The sequence below is a fragment of the Rhinolophus hipposideros genome (assembly GCF_964194185.1).
Source record: "Rhinolophus hipposideros genome assembly, chromosome: 20".
Taxonomy (NCBI): Eukaryota; Metazoa; Chordata; class Mammalia; order Chiroptera; family Rhinolophidae; genus Rhinolophus; species Rhinolophus hipposideros.
In genome coordinates this window covers 23,711,870-23,730,403 of record NC_138066.1, presented here as the reverse complement: position 1 = coordinate 23,730,403, position 18,534 = coordinate 23,711,870, and the positions used below count along the sequence as shown (strand labels likewise).

Below are 18,534 nucleotides of genomic sequence, written 5' to 3'. Positions count from 1 at the left end.
GACTATTTTCAGAGTAATTTTCGAAATATTTAATGTATGGCAGGAATACAGACCAATCTGAATGAAGACAATGAAACAAGTCTGATGCTGGGGGAGGGCCCGAGCATCTTAGGGGAGAGGAAAGGAGAAGGGACGACAGATTTTCTAGTACTTCACTCTTTTAACAACCAGTAAAGTTGTCCTGATATGAAGAAGTTTAACTCAACTTTGGCTACTTCGCATGTGATGTTTTTGGCCATAGATATCCTTCTATACCCTTTTCAAAATTTATGAATTTACTATACTGCTGTTATATCTGTTGCATGTATTATAGATAGCTATAGTTTTATAGGTATAGCTGTGTACTTCACGTCTTCATATAGTCTGCCATTCACAGCTTTCACTCAGTATTAATTGACTCAACTAACTAGGGGTAGTGAGGCAGTAGTGGTAGGGTAGGAGCAGGGTTCCTTCTTACTAATGGACACACAGGACCTAGCGCTGCATTAGGACATTCATGGGCCCTGGACATTTTTGCCTTCATGGGCTCCCTCTTCCATGAAAAAAATATTTAAAATTATATTTTATGACTATAGTTGTTGATTTTAAATGTATATTAAAGCATTCATTAACTTAAAAGTTTATATACTTTTTTGCTTTTAAAAGGAATGAACTATTTGGGTGGGACCCTCACGCACTGTGGGTCCTAGGCTTGGTGCCTCCTGTACTGTATGGGAAGTCAAGCCTACAGAGACACTCTGACACTCACACAGGCCCATCCAGTGCCACAATGAACACAGAGCAAAGAGGACCAATCCCTCAGAGAGTAATTCGCTACATAGCAAAACACATCACATCATTTTATAAGATGATGAAACACGACAGTAACAACAAACCTAAATAGAGATAACCCCTTCTCGGGGGGTGGGGGAGGAAGCAATAAATTCCTCATGCTGTCTTTGTGTTGTTAGTGATTTAATGTCAGTGATTGGCAGTGATAAACTAGTACCTGTTAGAGGAAAAATCTGAAGCCACATTAATTCTGCAAATCTGTGAGGCATTATAAATGTTAACAAGACAAGGTATTTTTTTGACCACTTGCTGTGATCAATGGAAAAAACTCTGAGCATTAAAAAAAAAAAACACCTAACTTAAATTTTTTTAATGATTAATCCAAGACCACCCTCACCTTTCAATATACAGCATTTAAGTAACCAGAAAAATTTCAAGTCTGTTAAAGATACAGTCAGCACCCAAAGGGGTACATGTTTAATCTATTTTACTAGAGACCCAACATTCATTTTCCTCTTATTAATGGATGGAAAAGCAATTTCCCTGCCAAGGAAGGATAATTATTTAAAATGTAGATGTGTTGCACTTCACAGCTTAGCTACTCAGCTAGCAGAAATAACACCTCTGGAAAACAGCTCAATTATTTACCAAATTAAAGACAACAGGTCTGTTTTAGAAAAGTCAGGCTTACTGCCGAGTCGAGAATCTCTTCCTTATGTTTCTAACTTCCAATTTAATTAATGAAAAATACTTATTTTTACTGATGTGAAAGACAATATAATTAATAATATTCCAACCTAGTGTACTTAATTATATAAATATGATGTAGTTTCCATAAGATACTTTTAATAAATATCTATTACATATTTCAATCTTAATCACATGTGATATGTGTCTGCATTTAATATAATTTGCCATTATGAATCACTCCCACAATTTAGGGACGGAGACAATTCTTATTCAAACCACAAATTAGAAATAAGTTGGTTTTACTCAACAAATGACTAATTACATTGAATTAAAGCCTTACTTGTGCCCTGCCATAGTTTCTCCATGATTATAATAGAAAAAAAAAACTAATGTAATTTAATGTATACTTACTATGGACTATGTGAAATACAATAAAAATGAAAGCTCACCTCTAGCAAAAAACATGTTGAAAGGATACTCTTGATGGGTATAAATAAGTTAAAAACTAGGATGAGTGGTTTAATAATAATGAAAACAACAACAGCTAATATTTATTGAGGTCTATGTTTTAGATACCATAATTAGCCCACATTTCATTGATAAGGAAACTGAAAGTACTGAATGATCCAAGCAGATTAAGTAACTTGCCCAAGTAAGTGGTAAGGTGGGTGGGGGCAGGAAGGCATATTTTACGTAGGGTCAAGTAAGTCTTCTCAAAAGAATATTTAAAATGGGACTCAAGAGAGAAGTAAGAGTTAGACAGGTAAAAGAGGATTCAAGGCAGAGGGAAAAAGATGTAACGACCTGAAAAAATATCCAGTATGGCTAAATGTTGGAGGGAAAATGTAGGAAATCAGATTGAAGCAGCAAACTTGTGGAAAGCTGTAATACTTTTGAACAACACACTCAGAACAATAAGGAAGTTGTTGAAAGATGGAAGTATCATTAACATTCAACATTTCTTACAAAATATTTGAATATCTTAAAATGGAAGCAAATTCACATAGTAAGTATGATACAACAAGCATGGCTAAACAGAATAACCTAGAACTGGGCTGTGATCAATAAGATTTTTTTAACAAAACTAAGAGTAATTGGTTCTCAAAAGTACTGTTATGGATTGAATGTTAGTGTAGCATCAAAATTCCTATAGTGAAATTCTAAAAACCCAGTGCGGCTATAATTGGAGATAGGGTCTCTAAGGTAATCATTAAGTGTAAATGATGTCATAAGGGCTAGGACTGCTCAGATATCAATAGAATTTGCATCCTTATTAGAAAAGACACCACACTAGCTTCTTCTCTCTCTCTGTGCTCTCTCGCACCAAAGAAAGGCTGTGTGAGGACAGACTGAGATGGTGGTCATTTTGCTAGCCAGAAAGAAAGACCTCACTAGAAACCAAATCAGCTGGGACCTTTATCTTGGTCTTCCAGCCTCTCGAACTTTCAGGAAATCAATTTCCATTGTTTAAGCCACCAAATCTACAGTGGTTTGTTATGAGCCCAAGCTGACTAATACATGTACACAGGTTATGGTCCAAACCCAGTATCCCAGAGAACATTTTAAGGTTCAAACGACCAGTGAAGAGGCTTCTGCATTAAATTTGTAAAATCTTAAGAAGCTGTTTTTCTTGCCCTACAACAAAAACACACTGATAAACAACAAATTCAAAGCTTTTAAAACGTCTATTTGAAAGTTCAGTATAAAAAAACCTAAATAAAACTCAGAGATAATAGCAAGAGGGAGAGGGATCGACAATAGGTGAGGGTAAGGAGAAAGCAACAACCTTTTGATAAACTTCCACTGGCTCCATTTGAACTGACACCACAGTTAGAATGCTGCCCCACAAAAGTGTGTAACTCTGTACCCAAATAATCAAAAGAATCAGATTAATAATGCCAAAAGGGGCCGGCCCGGTGGCTCAGGTGGTTAGAGCTCCATGCTCCTAACTCCGAAGGCTGCTGGTTCGATTCCCACATGGGCCAGTGGGCTCTCAACCACAAGGTTGCCGGCTCAACTACTCGAGTCCCATAAGGGATGGTGGGCTGTGCCGCCTGCAACTAGAAACAGCAACTGGACCAGGCGCTGAGCTGCGCCCTCCACAACTAAGACTAAAAGGACAACAACTTGAAGCTGAAAGGCACCCTCCACAACTAAGATTGAAAGGACAACTTGACTTGGGAAAAAGTCCTGGAAGTACACACTTTTCCCCAATAAAGTCCTGTTCCCCTTCCCCAATAAAATCTTTAAAAAAATAAAAAAAATAAAAAAAATAATGCCAAAAGCTGTGAACAAAGAGAGCTGACAGTTGCTGAAAAAAATAAAACGTGTCAAATTAAACTATCATACCTAGTTGAAATATTCCTCTAAATTATGGGCAAAATACAGATATTCCAAAAGAGAAAATAGCAAAAAGAGGTCACCTTCATCAGAGAACCCAGAAATAGCCCATAGAAGTATGTCACTTGATAAAAGTGCAAACGGAATTCAGGGGAGGAAGGATCACATTTTGAAAAAATGATGAAGTAGCAATAGGCAAAAAAATAAAATAAACCATGACCTAAACCTGATATACTATACAAAAAATAACCCAAAAGTGAATCATAGATTTAAATATAAAATGTAATACTAGAAAACTACACAGGAGAAAATCTTCAAGCCCCAGATTGGTGACTGTTTCTCCAGCATGAACACAAAACCAAAATTGATAAAAGTTTGAAAAAAAAAATCGGATTTGACAAAAAAATTTAAAAATTAGCTCTGCAAAGACCCTGTATAAAAAGTTAAAAAAAAAAAAAAAACAACTTCTCACAAGGAAAAAAGAGTTCTAAATCACATATCTTATGGACCTATAGCTAATATATATAAAATAGAAAATGGTGAAAATACTAAATGCTGGCAAGGATACGGACAAACCATGTATAGAGGATTACAGGAAAATATGAAAACAATATTCACCAAGTAGAGGACACAAATAAAAGGACAATATTATTTAAAAAAAGAAATAGAGAAATTTGGAGTTGAAAAGTTCAATAACTGAAATGAAAAATACGATAGAGGGGCTCAAGTAGCAGATCTGAACTGGCCGAAGAAATCAACCAGGATTACCCAGCTTGAGGAAAAAAGATGAAGAAAGATTAACAGAGCCTCTAAAACCTGTGGGACATCAGCAAGGAAATGAATCTACAAGTGACAGGAATCCCAAAGAACAGAAGAGGGAAAAAGCAGCCGAAAAATGACAAAGATGGAGGGGGATGGGTGGAAAGGGGAAGGGAATTAAGAAGTACAAACCAGTAATTACAAAATAGTCACAGGGATGTATAGTACAGTATAGAGAATATAATCAATAATACTGTAATAGCTATCTATAATGCCAGGTGGGTACTAGAGTTATTAGGGAGGATCACCTCATAAGTTATATAAATATCTAACCACTATGCTGTACAACTGAAGCTGATATAATATTGAATGTCAAATATAATTGAAAAAAATATTTTAATTAAAAACAAGAAGAATGCAAAGCCCTAAATTTGATGAGAAATATTTAGGGCAGTGAAACTATTCTATATGATAATACAATGGTGGATGCATATCAATATTATAATAACTTGTCCAAACCCACAGAATGTAAAACATCAAGGTGACTCTTAATGTAAACCAATGACTTTGGGTGATAATGATGAGCCAATATAGAGTCATGACTGTAACAAAACTACCACCAGAGAGTTACACGGGAGTTCTCTGTACTTCCCACTCAATTTTGCTGTGAACCTAAAACTGTCAAAAAAATAAAGTGTATTAATTTTTTTAAGAGCCGTAAAAAATGTTACTTATTGTGTACCTTAATAAGTGAAAACAACAAACAGACACCACCCATATCAACTCGGCCTAGATCTAAGCATGAAGGCCTCTCTAGCACTTCTAACCAAATCATAAATGTTACCATTAAAATATTTATTTTCATTCAGGACTCAGAGTCACAGTTAATAAACAAGAATGAGAAGGAGAAACCAAAAAACAAACTGAATGCAGCTGCTGAACTAAAAGTTTCACAACTCTATTTAATGGCATCCGTTAATTTATTTTCTGAATAGGTCCCATACAAGATCCCCCCACTCAAACAACCTACATTTTCTCCTTTCCTTAATTCACTTTGCAATGTTATTCATACATTTTATACAGTTTTTAAAATTTCCCAGGATGTGGACAACAGGTCTGATTTGTTCTTGAATGCTAATATACAGAAGATTTTAATAATTCTGTCATCTAAATATGTGCCTCTCTAAAAAAAAGACTAAGAAATTTATTCATATTCTTGAGTATAATAGTGATATATATAGGTAAAGTGGTTAGAGAAAGATCGAGGGTTTTTTGGGGAAAAAAAAAAAACTTTTTGCAGGTTTCATTTTGTTTTTTGTTTTAATAAACTTCCTTAAACTTATAAAAATGTTTGCCCACACTACATTCCTCATGAAAAAGCCTTTAACCAAATAGAGAATTATTAGAAAGTAAAAACTTATTGATATAAATAAATTTAGAAATATGTATGGATATATGTAAGGAAAACTGGAGGGTATTATTGGAGGATCTACAAGTCATATTTTGAAAAAGGCCAATTTAAGTGAAAAATCATAAATACTGTGTGAAGGCCCACTAAAATTATAAACCTTTGTACAAAATATCAATTAAGATTCAGAAGCTAATAAAACTAATTCAGTCAGAGAGCAGAAAACTGCCTCCTTTTATAACATAAGTAATTTTATAGAGGACTTATAAAAAGATTGATAGAAAATACATAATTTGATCCCCCCAAAATATTTTTTTAAACTATAACATAAATAATTAAAGAGGAAAATAACAACTACTAAGTTATCCATGCATTTACAAACAGCATTGCAGCCTCTTGCCTCAAACATTACATATGTATGTATTTATATCTCAGTCCAGGACGGTTAAGATAAAACAAAAAATATGATACAGAAACTACACAAGCAAAATGTCACCTAATGATAGGGGCTGGATAATAGTTGGCAGCCATAGCCTCTCTAAGAAGCTGTTCAGCTACCGATCAGCTAAAAACAGAAAAAAACAAGGCTTTCAAAGCAAAATCACTGAAAATTGAATATTTTATATACACATTTGTGCCATACTCAAGCAATAAGTCATATTCTGAAGAGCAAAAATAATCAGAGCTGAACAGTAAATAACTAAGATGAACTGTAAGCAAATGCATTAAATCTCTGCCTACCAGATTCTAAAAAAAGATTTTGCAAACCAATTTTGTGAGTGGTTGTTGAGTTATGAACCCTCCATTTAATTCAAATATTTAAGCAGGTATAAAGTATTTATAAAATATTGCAGAAATGCTGACACATTGAAAAATATATCTACCACATAATAAAGTGATCAGTCTACTGTATAGACTCTGCTTCACACTCTATATCAAATGTGCAATATTTTTCTTGCCTCTTTCATTCAACTCAGATTAATTTATATACCAGGCACTGAATCATTATTTCCTAGCTTATCATCTTTTAGGTTCCAGTTTAGAACTGACTTCCTCTTGAAGAAATTCCCCCAATAGTCAAAGACGGAGCTAATAGCCATCTCCTAGCAGGGTGTCCTTACTCCACAAAGTAATTTCCTTCCTTGTTTTAAGTCCCTATCACACCAGCAGACTCCCTGGGTGGGGAATTATCTCTTGTTAACTGAATCACTGTGACTGAGCCAGGCAATGTGAATGGAGTCTCAAAGTGAAAGAGACAGCTTCCAATGTGTTTAGCTGAAATAGGTGAAATTCTACCAAGGACCAATCATTTTGATAATAGGCTCTTAAACATTCTAGAGCCATGAACCTTTTCAACAATATTGGTGAAGGCTAGAAACCTCTTTCCCAGAACAATATTTTTTAAAGTCATAATAAAGTACATAGGATTTTTAAAGTGACATAGAGTAGAATATGTGTTTGTTAATATATCAAAATATGGGCTCTATCATAATTTTGAACCATAGCAATATTTAGAGAATAAAAAATAACATAGAAATGATACAAAAATATCCATTATTTGTACTGCTCATAATCTCATGTATAAAGCTAGTATTTCCATGGTTTATTGTACATATTTGTAAGTGAAAGAAATTTTCATTAGAGATTGGAGAAAATAAAGATGCAATTTTTTTGCCTTTCCAAATTCACATACTCTCTGAATTCTATCCATGGACCTCTCAGATTTTGGACTCAGATTAAGAAGCCTTGATTTAGATTACAGAAGAAATGTAAGAGATCCTAAACCTTATAAAATAGTTCTCATAAAATAATCTTCCCTCCAAAAAATTATAAGATTCAATGTGAAACTGAATTAAAAATATGACAGAAGAATGTCAATTTATGTATTAAAATGTTACATATACACAAAAGAAACAATTCATGCAAGAAATAATATGCTGGGGCCGGCCCAGTGGCTCAGGCGGTTAGAGCTCCATGCTCCTAACTCCGAAGGCTGCTGGTTCGATTCCCACATGGGCCAGTGGGCTCTCAACCACAAGGTTGCCAGTTCGATTCCTCGACTCCCGCAAGGGATGGTGGGCAGCGCCCCCAGTAACTAAAATTGAACACAGCACCTTGTGCTGTGCTGCTGCTGAGCTCCCGAATGGCTCAGTTGGTTGGAGCGTGTCCTCTCAACCACAAGGTTGCCGGTTTCAACTCCCGCAAGGGATTGTGAGCTGTGCCCCCTGCAACTAGCAACTGGCAACTGGACCTGGAGCTGAGCTGCGCCCTCCGCAACTAAGACTGAAAGGACAACAACTTGAAGCTGAATGGCACCCTCCACAACTAAAATTGAAAGGACAACAACTTGACTTGGAAAAGTCCTGGAAGAACACACTGTTCCCCAATAAAAGTCCTGTTCCCCTTCCCCAATAAAATCTTTAAAAAAACAAAATAATAATAATAATAATAATATGCTGGACTTCATGAAAATTAAATACTTTTGATCTTCAAAAACGCGTTCAAGAGAATGAGAAGACATGCTACATACTGGGATAAAATATTTACAAAACACATATAAAGGACTGTTATCCAAAATATACAAAGAACTCTTAAAATTCAACAACAAAATTTGAACAAGCCAACTTAAAAGTGGACAAAAGATCTGAACAGACAACTCAACAAAGAAGATATACAGATGGCAAATAAACTACAATATGAATGTACAATGGGATATTATTCAGTGCTAAAAAGAAATGAGCAAGCAAGTCATGGAAAGACATGGAGGGGACTTAAATGCATATTAGTAAGTGAAAGAAATCAGTGTGAAATGGCTATATACTGTAAGACTCCAATATATGACATTGTGGAAAAACTGAAACTATGGAAACAGTAAAAGGATCAGTGTTTGTCAGGGGTTGAAGGAGGCAGGGATGAACAGGCCGAGCAAAGGGGATTTTTAGGAGAGTAAAACTATTCTATATAGTACTATAAAAGTGGACACACGTCATTATATGTTTATCAAAACCCACATTAGTGAACATTAGTGAACTCTAATGTAAACTATAGCTCAGCGGTTAGCTAGGGAAACAAATACTTAAAGAAATGATTAGTGCAAGATAAATTATGTAGAGTTATACAACTAGTGTTTCATGAATGCAGAAAAGTAGGTATAAATATAAAAAATTTTAATCTTATCAAAAAATACAAATTGGGAGTTCAAACAGAAATAAAATGGTGAATGTAGATCAAAATTATGAAACCACAGGGGAAAAAACCTGGCTTGCTAGAATTGCTAGACAATGATAGAGATCATTACAATATTCTTTAAGTTACACAAGATGTTCTTATTATAATGGAAAGTCATAGACAGGAAAAAATAGAGCTTCCAGTGTCTGAAGCACTCTGACTATGGTAATATGAAATATACATTAATACAAAGGAGGTTTGACCTAACAGATGGAGTATCAAAATGAGTCATACTGGTTACTCCAAGTGGAGTGCTGTAAGGGCCATAACTTCCAGACTGTTTCTTCAAATTTAACTTAATTCCCACAACATTCAGAGCACTCCAATAAATCTTTGTCTTCATTAGTTAAATCAATGGTACTGATCAACAATCACTACAAAAATCTTCCTCCCTAACAAAAATGACTAATTAAGATATTAAAAGGAAGATTATTCAAAGTACTCTATATTATTCTCTTACCATCACTCTTTATTTGAAAAAATGAAAAGAAGGGAAAGATGGGTCTTTCCATCAATTTTAAATGATGGGATCATTTCTGCAGAATAAGAGAAAGATGGCAGTCTCTTCAGACTTATCAACCAAAGAAATAAGATCTGAAAAGATTGTAAATTTATGAAGACTCTTTCAGCTCTGAAAGCAAAAGACAATTTTATCTTTTATTTAGAAACATAGTATTTCAAAACTAACTCCACTGGAGTGGAATTCCACCACCGGATGTGTTAAACCAATTGCTAACTATGAAAATTGGTAACTAAAGGGAAAGGATTGAGCATTTACCCTGTCTTTTACATACAGGAGAACTGAGGTTCATTCCTGGTCAATGAAAGAAATATACATACATGCAGACAGATAGATACAGGTACAGGTACAGGTACAGGTATAGGTATAGGTATAGATATAGATTTCCAATGCAGAAAACACAACAGAATTAGAAAAACCACCATTCTACAGCCTTAAGTGAAACAAAACTACTAAGTAAAAGGTTGTTTAAGAAATGAGGCCAAATTTCCAGACATTTGATGGGTCACTAACTTCTCCATATGATCAAACATAGTATCATAAATAGCAAGACAATCTGATATAATGTGTCTCGTACTGGGATGAAATGATGTAGACAGCAATACTTATGAAGTTAAAAAAAACCGTAGCCTGAATGTATTTAAAAGCCTTCTCAGAGAATAAAGAAAACATTATTATAATGAAAAAATATGACAAATCCATAATTTGCATAAGATAATTGGTCTGGACACCACAAAAAAGAAAAGGAAGAAGTTATATGTTGGACTAAAAGGAACTAAAGAGACATAAAATGTAAGAACTGAACTTTAATTAGATCTATTTGAAGCAGCTAGACAACACATTTTTGAGACAATTGGGGAATTTTAAGTTATGCCTTGGATATTGGATAATATAATGAGTTAATTTTCTGAACTAAAATATAACATTTGGTTATGTAGAAAAAAGTCCTTATTCTTAGGAAATGCATAGTTAATTTGCAGTGGGTGGAATGTTATCTTATATGTAACTTACATTTAAATGTTTATGCAAAATACATATGTATAAATTATATTATTTATATATTTAACATCATAGTAAATTTTGAACACCTGTTTAATTGAGTTAGTGGAAAATGGGTCATTACTATACTATCTTTTAAATCTATTTTTATGTTTGAAACTTTTTATAATAAAAATCTTGGGGGGGAAAATGAAAAGTAATAGGGCATTCCACATTGCTATAACATATCTCCTTATCAAATGACTTAAGAACAACAAGGAAAACAAACCAGAAAAAAAACAAAACACACACACACAAACACACGAAAGGAAGAAATACAAGTAAACTAGTTTATAAAATGTTAAGAGTTAACAAGAAACTTGAAGTTACAAAGAAAATGCCATTTGCATACATACGAGTAAATATGAAGTCTGGAATATTGAAGTTCTTGGTTTAATAATACTCATAATACAGAAATGACTGAAACTCAACAGCACTGCTTACCTACTGCTGCCATTCAATCCCCATGTTATTTAGAGTAAAACGAATGTTTCAAGGGTATCTCAGTGCAATATACAGATGATGTGTTATAGAACTGCACACTTGAAACTGATATAATTTTACTAACCAGTGTCACCTTAATAAATTAATAAAAACTAAAAAAAGGTATCTAAATTTTTACTATAAACTCATTCATTCAATACCCACTCACTGAAGACTTCTTACTTTTCTGCTATACACTGACAAATATAAGATGAGGATAAACGGGGTCCAATATATGGTGATGGAAGGAGAACTGACTCTGGGTGGTGAACACACAATGTGATATATAGATGATGGATTACAAAATAATGCACTTGAAACCTATGTAGTTTTACTAACCATTGTCACCCCATTAAATTTTAATTAAAAAAGACGAGCCAGATTCCATATTTCATATTTTCCATTTCTAAAAAATCAATTGAAAAACTCATGATATAAATGGCAAAAAAAAAGACATACCACTTGTATTAAAAGCCATACAGCACACTGGTTTTTCATGAGCAGGGAAGTGGGCCACGATCCCATCACTGTCAGAATCCTCACTCACAAGCACCTTTACAAAAAGAAAGCAAATGGTAGTTATCCTTTACTCACCAATTACTGAGCCTGAAGATATACACAACTATATACCTCAATGTCCCTGACCAAATAACCTGCTTCCACTATACTAGAAGATTATTCTTGTCACATACGGTGAGAACGCCACTTTGTGAATGAGGAAAAGATATAATATGATCCCAGCAGAAAATCGTATAAACTCTAAAAACGGTTAACTTGACTAGATGACATAGACAATAATTTCTTGAAATGTGGGTTCACAAAAAACCAAAAAGCATAAAATCAGCTAGGTAGAAGAGTAAGAAACATATAGTTCATATTGTGTTATGACCTGCTGGAAAATTCTTGCTCATGATTGGAACAGAACAAGGAAAAAGAACATAACAGGTTAAACACAGCCATTTATTAGAAGTAAAACTATCACACTTACCAAGCTCCAGACAAATGTAAGAGCGGCCTCCTCAAGCAAGGCCACTGTCTCCTATTATTGATACCCAAGTTCAAGCTTCTTTTCATGAATACGCATACATGCTTATCACTTCATAGTTAGCTTTTACTCAATTTCCAGAGGCCCCCAATATGGGTATACTTTGTTTTATTGCACTTTACAGATATTGTGCTTCACAGATATTGCAGGGTTTTTTATTGCTGTTGTCATCGTAGTTTTACAAATTGAAGGTAAAACCCTCCACCGGCAAAAAGATTATAATTTGTTGAAGGCTCAGATCCTGGTTAGCATTTTTTAGCAATCAAGTGTTTTCAAATTAAGGTATGGACATTGTTTTGTTAGACAATGATATTGCACACTCAATGGACTATAGTATAGTGTAAATATAACTATATTTTTTAGTGTAATATGACTATAGTATAGTGTAAATATAACTTTTATATACACTGCGAAACCAAAAAATTCCTGTGATTTGCTTTATTGCAATATTCGCTTTATTGTAGTGTTCTGGAACCGAACCCACAATATCTCCCAGGTGTGCCGGTAGTTAGTTTTTTAACATTCTGTCCAGTAACATACTTATTTTCTGGGGAATAGATTTGCTTACCTCTTCATCATAGCTGGGAGTCATTCCCCAATCATCAGTAAATATAAACGCACAAATCACCCATTTAAAATATATAAGTAATGCTTAGTCAATGTATACAGTTGTGTAACCAGTACTATAGTCGAGATTTAGAATACTTCCATCTCCCCTCAAATTACTTCATGACTTTACAGTAGATCTCCAACACCGAACCCCCAAGCAATCTCTTTCGCTTTTTCTAAAAATATTCATATAAGTAGAATTACGCAATTTATCTTCTATTTTCTTTCACTCAATTTTTAGTTCTAACATGTGGTTTCGGGTATCATTCATTTCTTTACATTGCTGAGTTGTATGGAGGTACCATAGCATGTGGTTCACCCACCAATTCTTAGCAATTTGGATTATTTCTAGTTGATTGCTACAATGCCTAATACTGTTATGAATATCTGCATACACATCTTTTTGTGAACATGTTTTTATTTCTCTTGAGGAGATACCTAAAAGTGGATTTGCTCAGTACATGTATGCTGAACTTTTCAAGAAACTGAAAAACTGTTTTCCAAAGTAGCTATATCATTTTATATTTCCACCAGTAAAGTATGAGGTTTCCAATTTTTCCACATCTTTTCAACACTTTGTATTGTATGTTGTTTTAATTATGGGCACTCTACTGAAGACAGAAGTAGAATGATGGTCGCCCCAAACTGTGGGGATGGGGATGGGGGGGAGTTATTACTGAATGAGAACAGACGATGAAAAAGGTCTGGAAATGAATAATAGTGAGGGTTGTACAACACTGTGAATGTACTTAATGTCACTGAACTGTAAACGCAAAACTGATTCAATGACAAATCTCATATTATGCATATTTCACCACAATTGGGGGGAAATATGCATTATAAATTATTTGTGTCATCTTTGTTTTCATTGTTCGATCTGGCTTTCAAAAATCTTAGGTGAGAAAAACAAAAAGAAAGTAAGTCTTACAGGAGCAGTCTCCAGGAATGTTTAAACAAGTTTGCTAAATATGCTAAGGGTTTGCTTTAGGACATATGACATATTCACAGACTTGTACAACTATCACCACAATCAAATGTGGAACATCTTCATTGCCCAAAAGAAGCCCCATAACCATAAACAGTCATCCCCCATTTCCCCATTCCCTCTAAATTGCCAGCCCTAGGTAACCAATAATCTAGTATTCTCTTTTCATAAACTTGCCTATTCTGGACATTTTATATAATCATACAATATGTGTTCTTTAGTGGCTGGCTTCTTTTACTTAGCATAATGTCTTCAAGATTCATCTATATTGTAGCATGAATCAGTGCTTCATTGCTTTTTATTGATAAATAATATTACATTGTATGTGTATACCACATTTTATTTATCCATCCATTTGATCAGCTGATGGACGCTTGGGTCGCTCCTACTTTTTGGCTATTATGAATAATGCTGCTATGAACATCCATGTACAAGGTTTTAAGTGGACATATATTTTCATTATATGGGGACATATACCTAGGAGATAAATTGCTGAGTCATACTGTAACTCTTTTCCAAAGCAGCTGAACAATTTTACATTCCCACCTGCAGCAAATAAGGGCTTATTGGCCATTGATTGGTATACTTTACCAGAAAAAAAAAAAAAGAAGTCTATTCAAATGCTTTGCTCATTTCAAAATAAGTGTATTTATCCTTTTATTAGTCAGTTGTAGGAGTTCTTTCTATATGCTAGATACTAGTCACTTATCAAAAATTGATTTGCAAATATTTTCTCCCCTTTAGCATGTTGTCTTTAAACTTTCTTAATGGTGCATATGTAGCACAACATTTTGAAATTTTTGTGAAGCTCAATTTACTTCCCCACTTTTTAAAATTCAAGTTTTAAGTATTTCTAAAACATATGTTGATCATCACAACAGATGATGGCCTCAACTCATGAGAAGAATAATGAGTATTTCTCATTATTCTTGATGAATAATGTATATTCCATTCTGCGGTTTTTCTGCAGTTCCAAGCCTTTTGGTATAATTTCTTTAGAAAACTTCCTTGAGCCATTGTTTACAAGTAGATCTGCTAATGACAAATTTCTCTTAGTTTTCCTTTTTATAAGAATGTATTTATTTACCCTTCATTCCTGATGGATATTTTCACTAGATAGGGAATTTAGGTCTAACGTGTTTTTTTAATTTCACTATTTTAAAGATGTTGTACTACTCCCTTTATCTTTCATGGATTCTGACGAGAAATCTGCCTATCATGCATTACTGGAACGTAAACAGTACACCCACTCTGGAAAACAGTTCAGCACCTTCTGATAAAACTAAACGTGCACTTGTAAAACTCATCAAATCACACTCTTGCGCATTTAAAATAGGAAAATGCAAACTTTACATAAATCACATAAAACTCTTACAGAAATGCTCATAACAGCTTTATTCATGATAGCAAAATGCTAGAAACAACTCAAATGTCTTTCAGTAGGTAAATGGTTGAACAGATACATTCATATATAGGAATACAACAGAGGGATAAGAAAGAATAAATTACAAACTAAATGAACTTCAAGGATATTGTATTTAGCGTAAAATATCAATCTTAAAATGTTAAATACTATATGATTTCACTTATGTAACATTCTAGAATTCAAAAAATGATAGAGATGGGAAACAGATTAGTGGGTGTCAGGAGAAAGGGATGGGCATGAATACAAAGAAGAGTGTGTTAAACAATGCTGTATCTTAATTGTAGTGGTGATTATCTTAATATATACAAGGGATAAACTTTCATAGAACTATAGGCACCCATGTACACACACAAATGAATGCAGGTAAAACAAATGGTGAGAGTTTAATAAAGTCTGTAGCCCAGCAACAGTAATGTGCTATTATTTTTATCAATTTTCTGGTTTGGATATTGTACTACAACTGTATAAGATGTCACCATTCAGGAAAGTTGGAGGAACCTGGGGGAAGGGAACATGGATATATGTGCAACTTATTGTGGGTCTACAATTATTTCAAAATTAAAAGTTAAAAATGTAAACTGCAAGCTTTTGAACTTCTCTCATTCTTCTAGGTGATAAGGTAGTTTTAACTTACCTTTCTCTTATAACAAGTGAAGTCATGGGTATAGGTTTTATAGCATTTGCATATATTTCTTCTGTGAAGTGTGTTGTTTTTTTGCCCATTTTTCTATTTTAACTTGATCTTATAAGATTCCCTTTCCTTTCGTATATATTATAACCCTCTACTTCTTTCCAACCCAATTAGTATTGAGTATTCTAGTTGATGGTACGAATCCATCCACATTAATCTTGGTGCAAGCAAAACCTCATACCACTACATGGCTTTCTTTTTATCTTCTCTTCATGAGCTTCACAAACATAACAGATACCTTTGGAAGGATTCTCTCCATGGCATTATTCCGTTGCATATAGGTGATATGAGAGGTATCCCAATACAATTGTCCTAAGATGTATAATTGTAACTCACCACTTAACTAAGCAGGCTGAACACCTACCTATACATCGTAACAACTTCACTATATTAAAACAAAGCAAAGCACATTAATTGATATAAGGTGGCTAAGACTTCGTCATATGAACAAAAAAAATAGACAAAACACCTCAGGAACCATTAAACTATTATGAATAACACTTGTACTCAGGGCAAGATACCTCACATGTCATCATTCTGGAGCATTTTTCTTTGATTACAGCCATTGCCACATTGCTAACTTCAATTACATAAACGTGTAAAGGCAAATTATACCACTTAACTTATCCTAGCCACGAAATGCTTTTAAATAAAAACATGAAAGTAACACAGATAAAAACGTACACAGTCAATCAAATCCATTCTTCCTTAATGCAGTTACCACACAATGATCCCATCACTATAAAATCAAACTGATCAAATTAGCATCAGAAAGATGGTATATCAAGTTTTATGCACTGCCACTGTAACATGAAAATATCTTTATTAAAGGCACAATGGATTTAAACAGCAAAAGTGAACGTAATGTCAGCTTTAGCTCCTGAGATGTATATGGAAAAGGAAAAACATTACAGCTAAGGTCAAACATCAGTGGGAAACGGCTAAAAGTGGTAAATCTATCACATTAACCACCACAGTCTTTTTAATACAATCCAGCATAACCTACAAACAGTCCTGTACTCCAACTGAACTATTTATCAGAGACAAAAATGTCTTCTTGACAAAAAACAGATTCACATTAATAAAAGAAAGGAGGACAGTATTATACTGAAGAAATTTTGTTGCTTAAAAATATTTACAATTCTTTCAAAATGCACACAGCAACTTACCTTTTATTGAATATCATTTTATTTCCTGCCTTATAATAGAATTTTTAAATCAAGTGAAAATTTTAGAGTGGTATAGGTTATGCTCCCAACAAATAACAGAAAAGATAAAATTTCAAGTTGAAACTTTTTATCTATTTTTAAAATTTTTAAAACCTGGTATTTCTATGATTCTTATTTTCTAATAAACAACTTTACTCGTTTCAAGTGTTAACAATGCATTTATCACAGAAAAATTAACTTTTCCCACTCCACAATCTAGAGTCCATGTCCATACTCTAAATCTGAGTATTCCATTTTTAAATTATAACAAGTTACTAGAGAACTGGGTGAGGGGAGGGCCACCCCGCAGGCCGCAATTGGAAACATAAGACCTGCTGCTGTGCTTTTTATATAATTCACTTAAATTTCTCTTTTTACATGTTCCTATAAATAAATATAATTTAAAAATGAGTTACATCTCTATTTCATCAAAGATAATAAGAGATATCATTTCCCATTTTCAAATGACCACAAATCTGTCTGTCAACAAATGCTAAATGTTTAACAGACTTACTTATACTCACCAAACTAGACAATGTTGAGGAGGGTTGTTAATATTCAGTAAATGTGGGTGGCCTTGGAGGTGAATTAATTAAGAATCAAAGGACAAAAGAAAATATTTTTACTTTAACAATCATAAAACACTAAAGGATGTATATATTTAATTCCAATTTAAAAAGAGAACATTTGTATGTGTCTATCAACTTGAGCTAATTAACACAACTTAAAAGGAAAGTCATTACACTCAACTGAAAAGTTTGCTAGCACTTCATTAAAAAGTTTTAAACAAGAATACAAGCCTGTAACATATTTGGTTAACCACAAAGTTAAGATGGCAGAGGTGGATAATTATTATTATTCTGATTTCAAATAAAATACAACAGCCAAATTCAATAATCAAAAATTTCGAGATTTTATTGTCTTTTAATTGCAGTAGACTACATTATTTTTGAAATGCCATTGGATCTTGCTATAGGAATTAGTACATGAGTAGCGGTCAAATGTAATCTTTCACCAAGAAGCAGAACCATATAGACCGGAAGCAAATTTTCTCAAAAAAAAAATCAATACTTTAAAGGCTCGTATGGTTTCTAAACATTATGTTCTGAAAACAGAATTAAATATAAATTCTGTGTACGATTAAAATAATTTGTTTCACAAATGTTGTTCTACTCTTACTCTAGTAATCAATTTTAGATTATATTTTTAAAGCTGTGATCACAAACTATTACCTTCCTTACAGAAATGTATTTAAATTCAAGACTATGATAACAAAAGAAAATAATGTTTATGAGTGCATGAGGAAAAAACACAACCAAACTGGTTTCTTACT

At 33.6% G+C, this 18,534-nt stretch overlaps 1 protein-coding gene across 18 annotated transcripts in view; it reads right to left on the bottom strand.

Moving 5' to 3' along the window:
- BCAS3 (BCAS3 microtubule associated cell migration factor) overlaps positions 1 to 18,534 on the bottom strand; it is a 568,714-nt gene that overhangs the window by 407,434 nt on the left and 142,746 nt on the right. The window contains exon 13 of one of the 18 annotated variants that reach the window (XM_081029007.1): positions 11,697 to 11,790. The exons of the other annotated variants lie outside the window; for them this stretch is intronic. Within the exon in view, the coding sequence (XP_080885133.1) occupies positions 11,697 to 11,790 (94 nt within the window). The remainder of the gene's footprint in view (positions 1 to 11,696; positions 11,791 to 18,534) is intronic. 18 annotated transcript variants of the gene reach the window in all.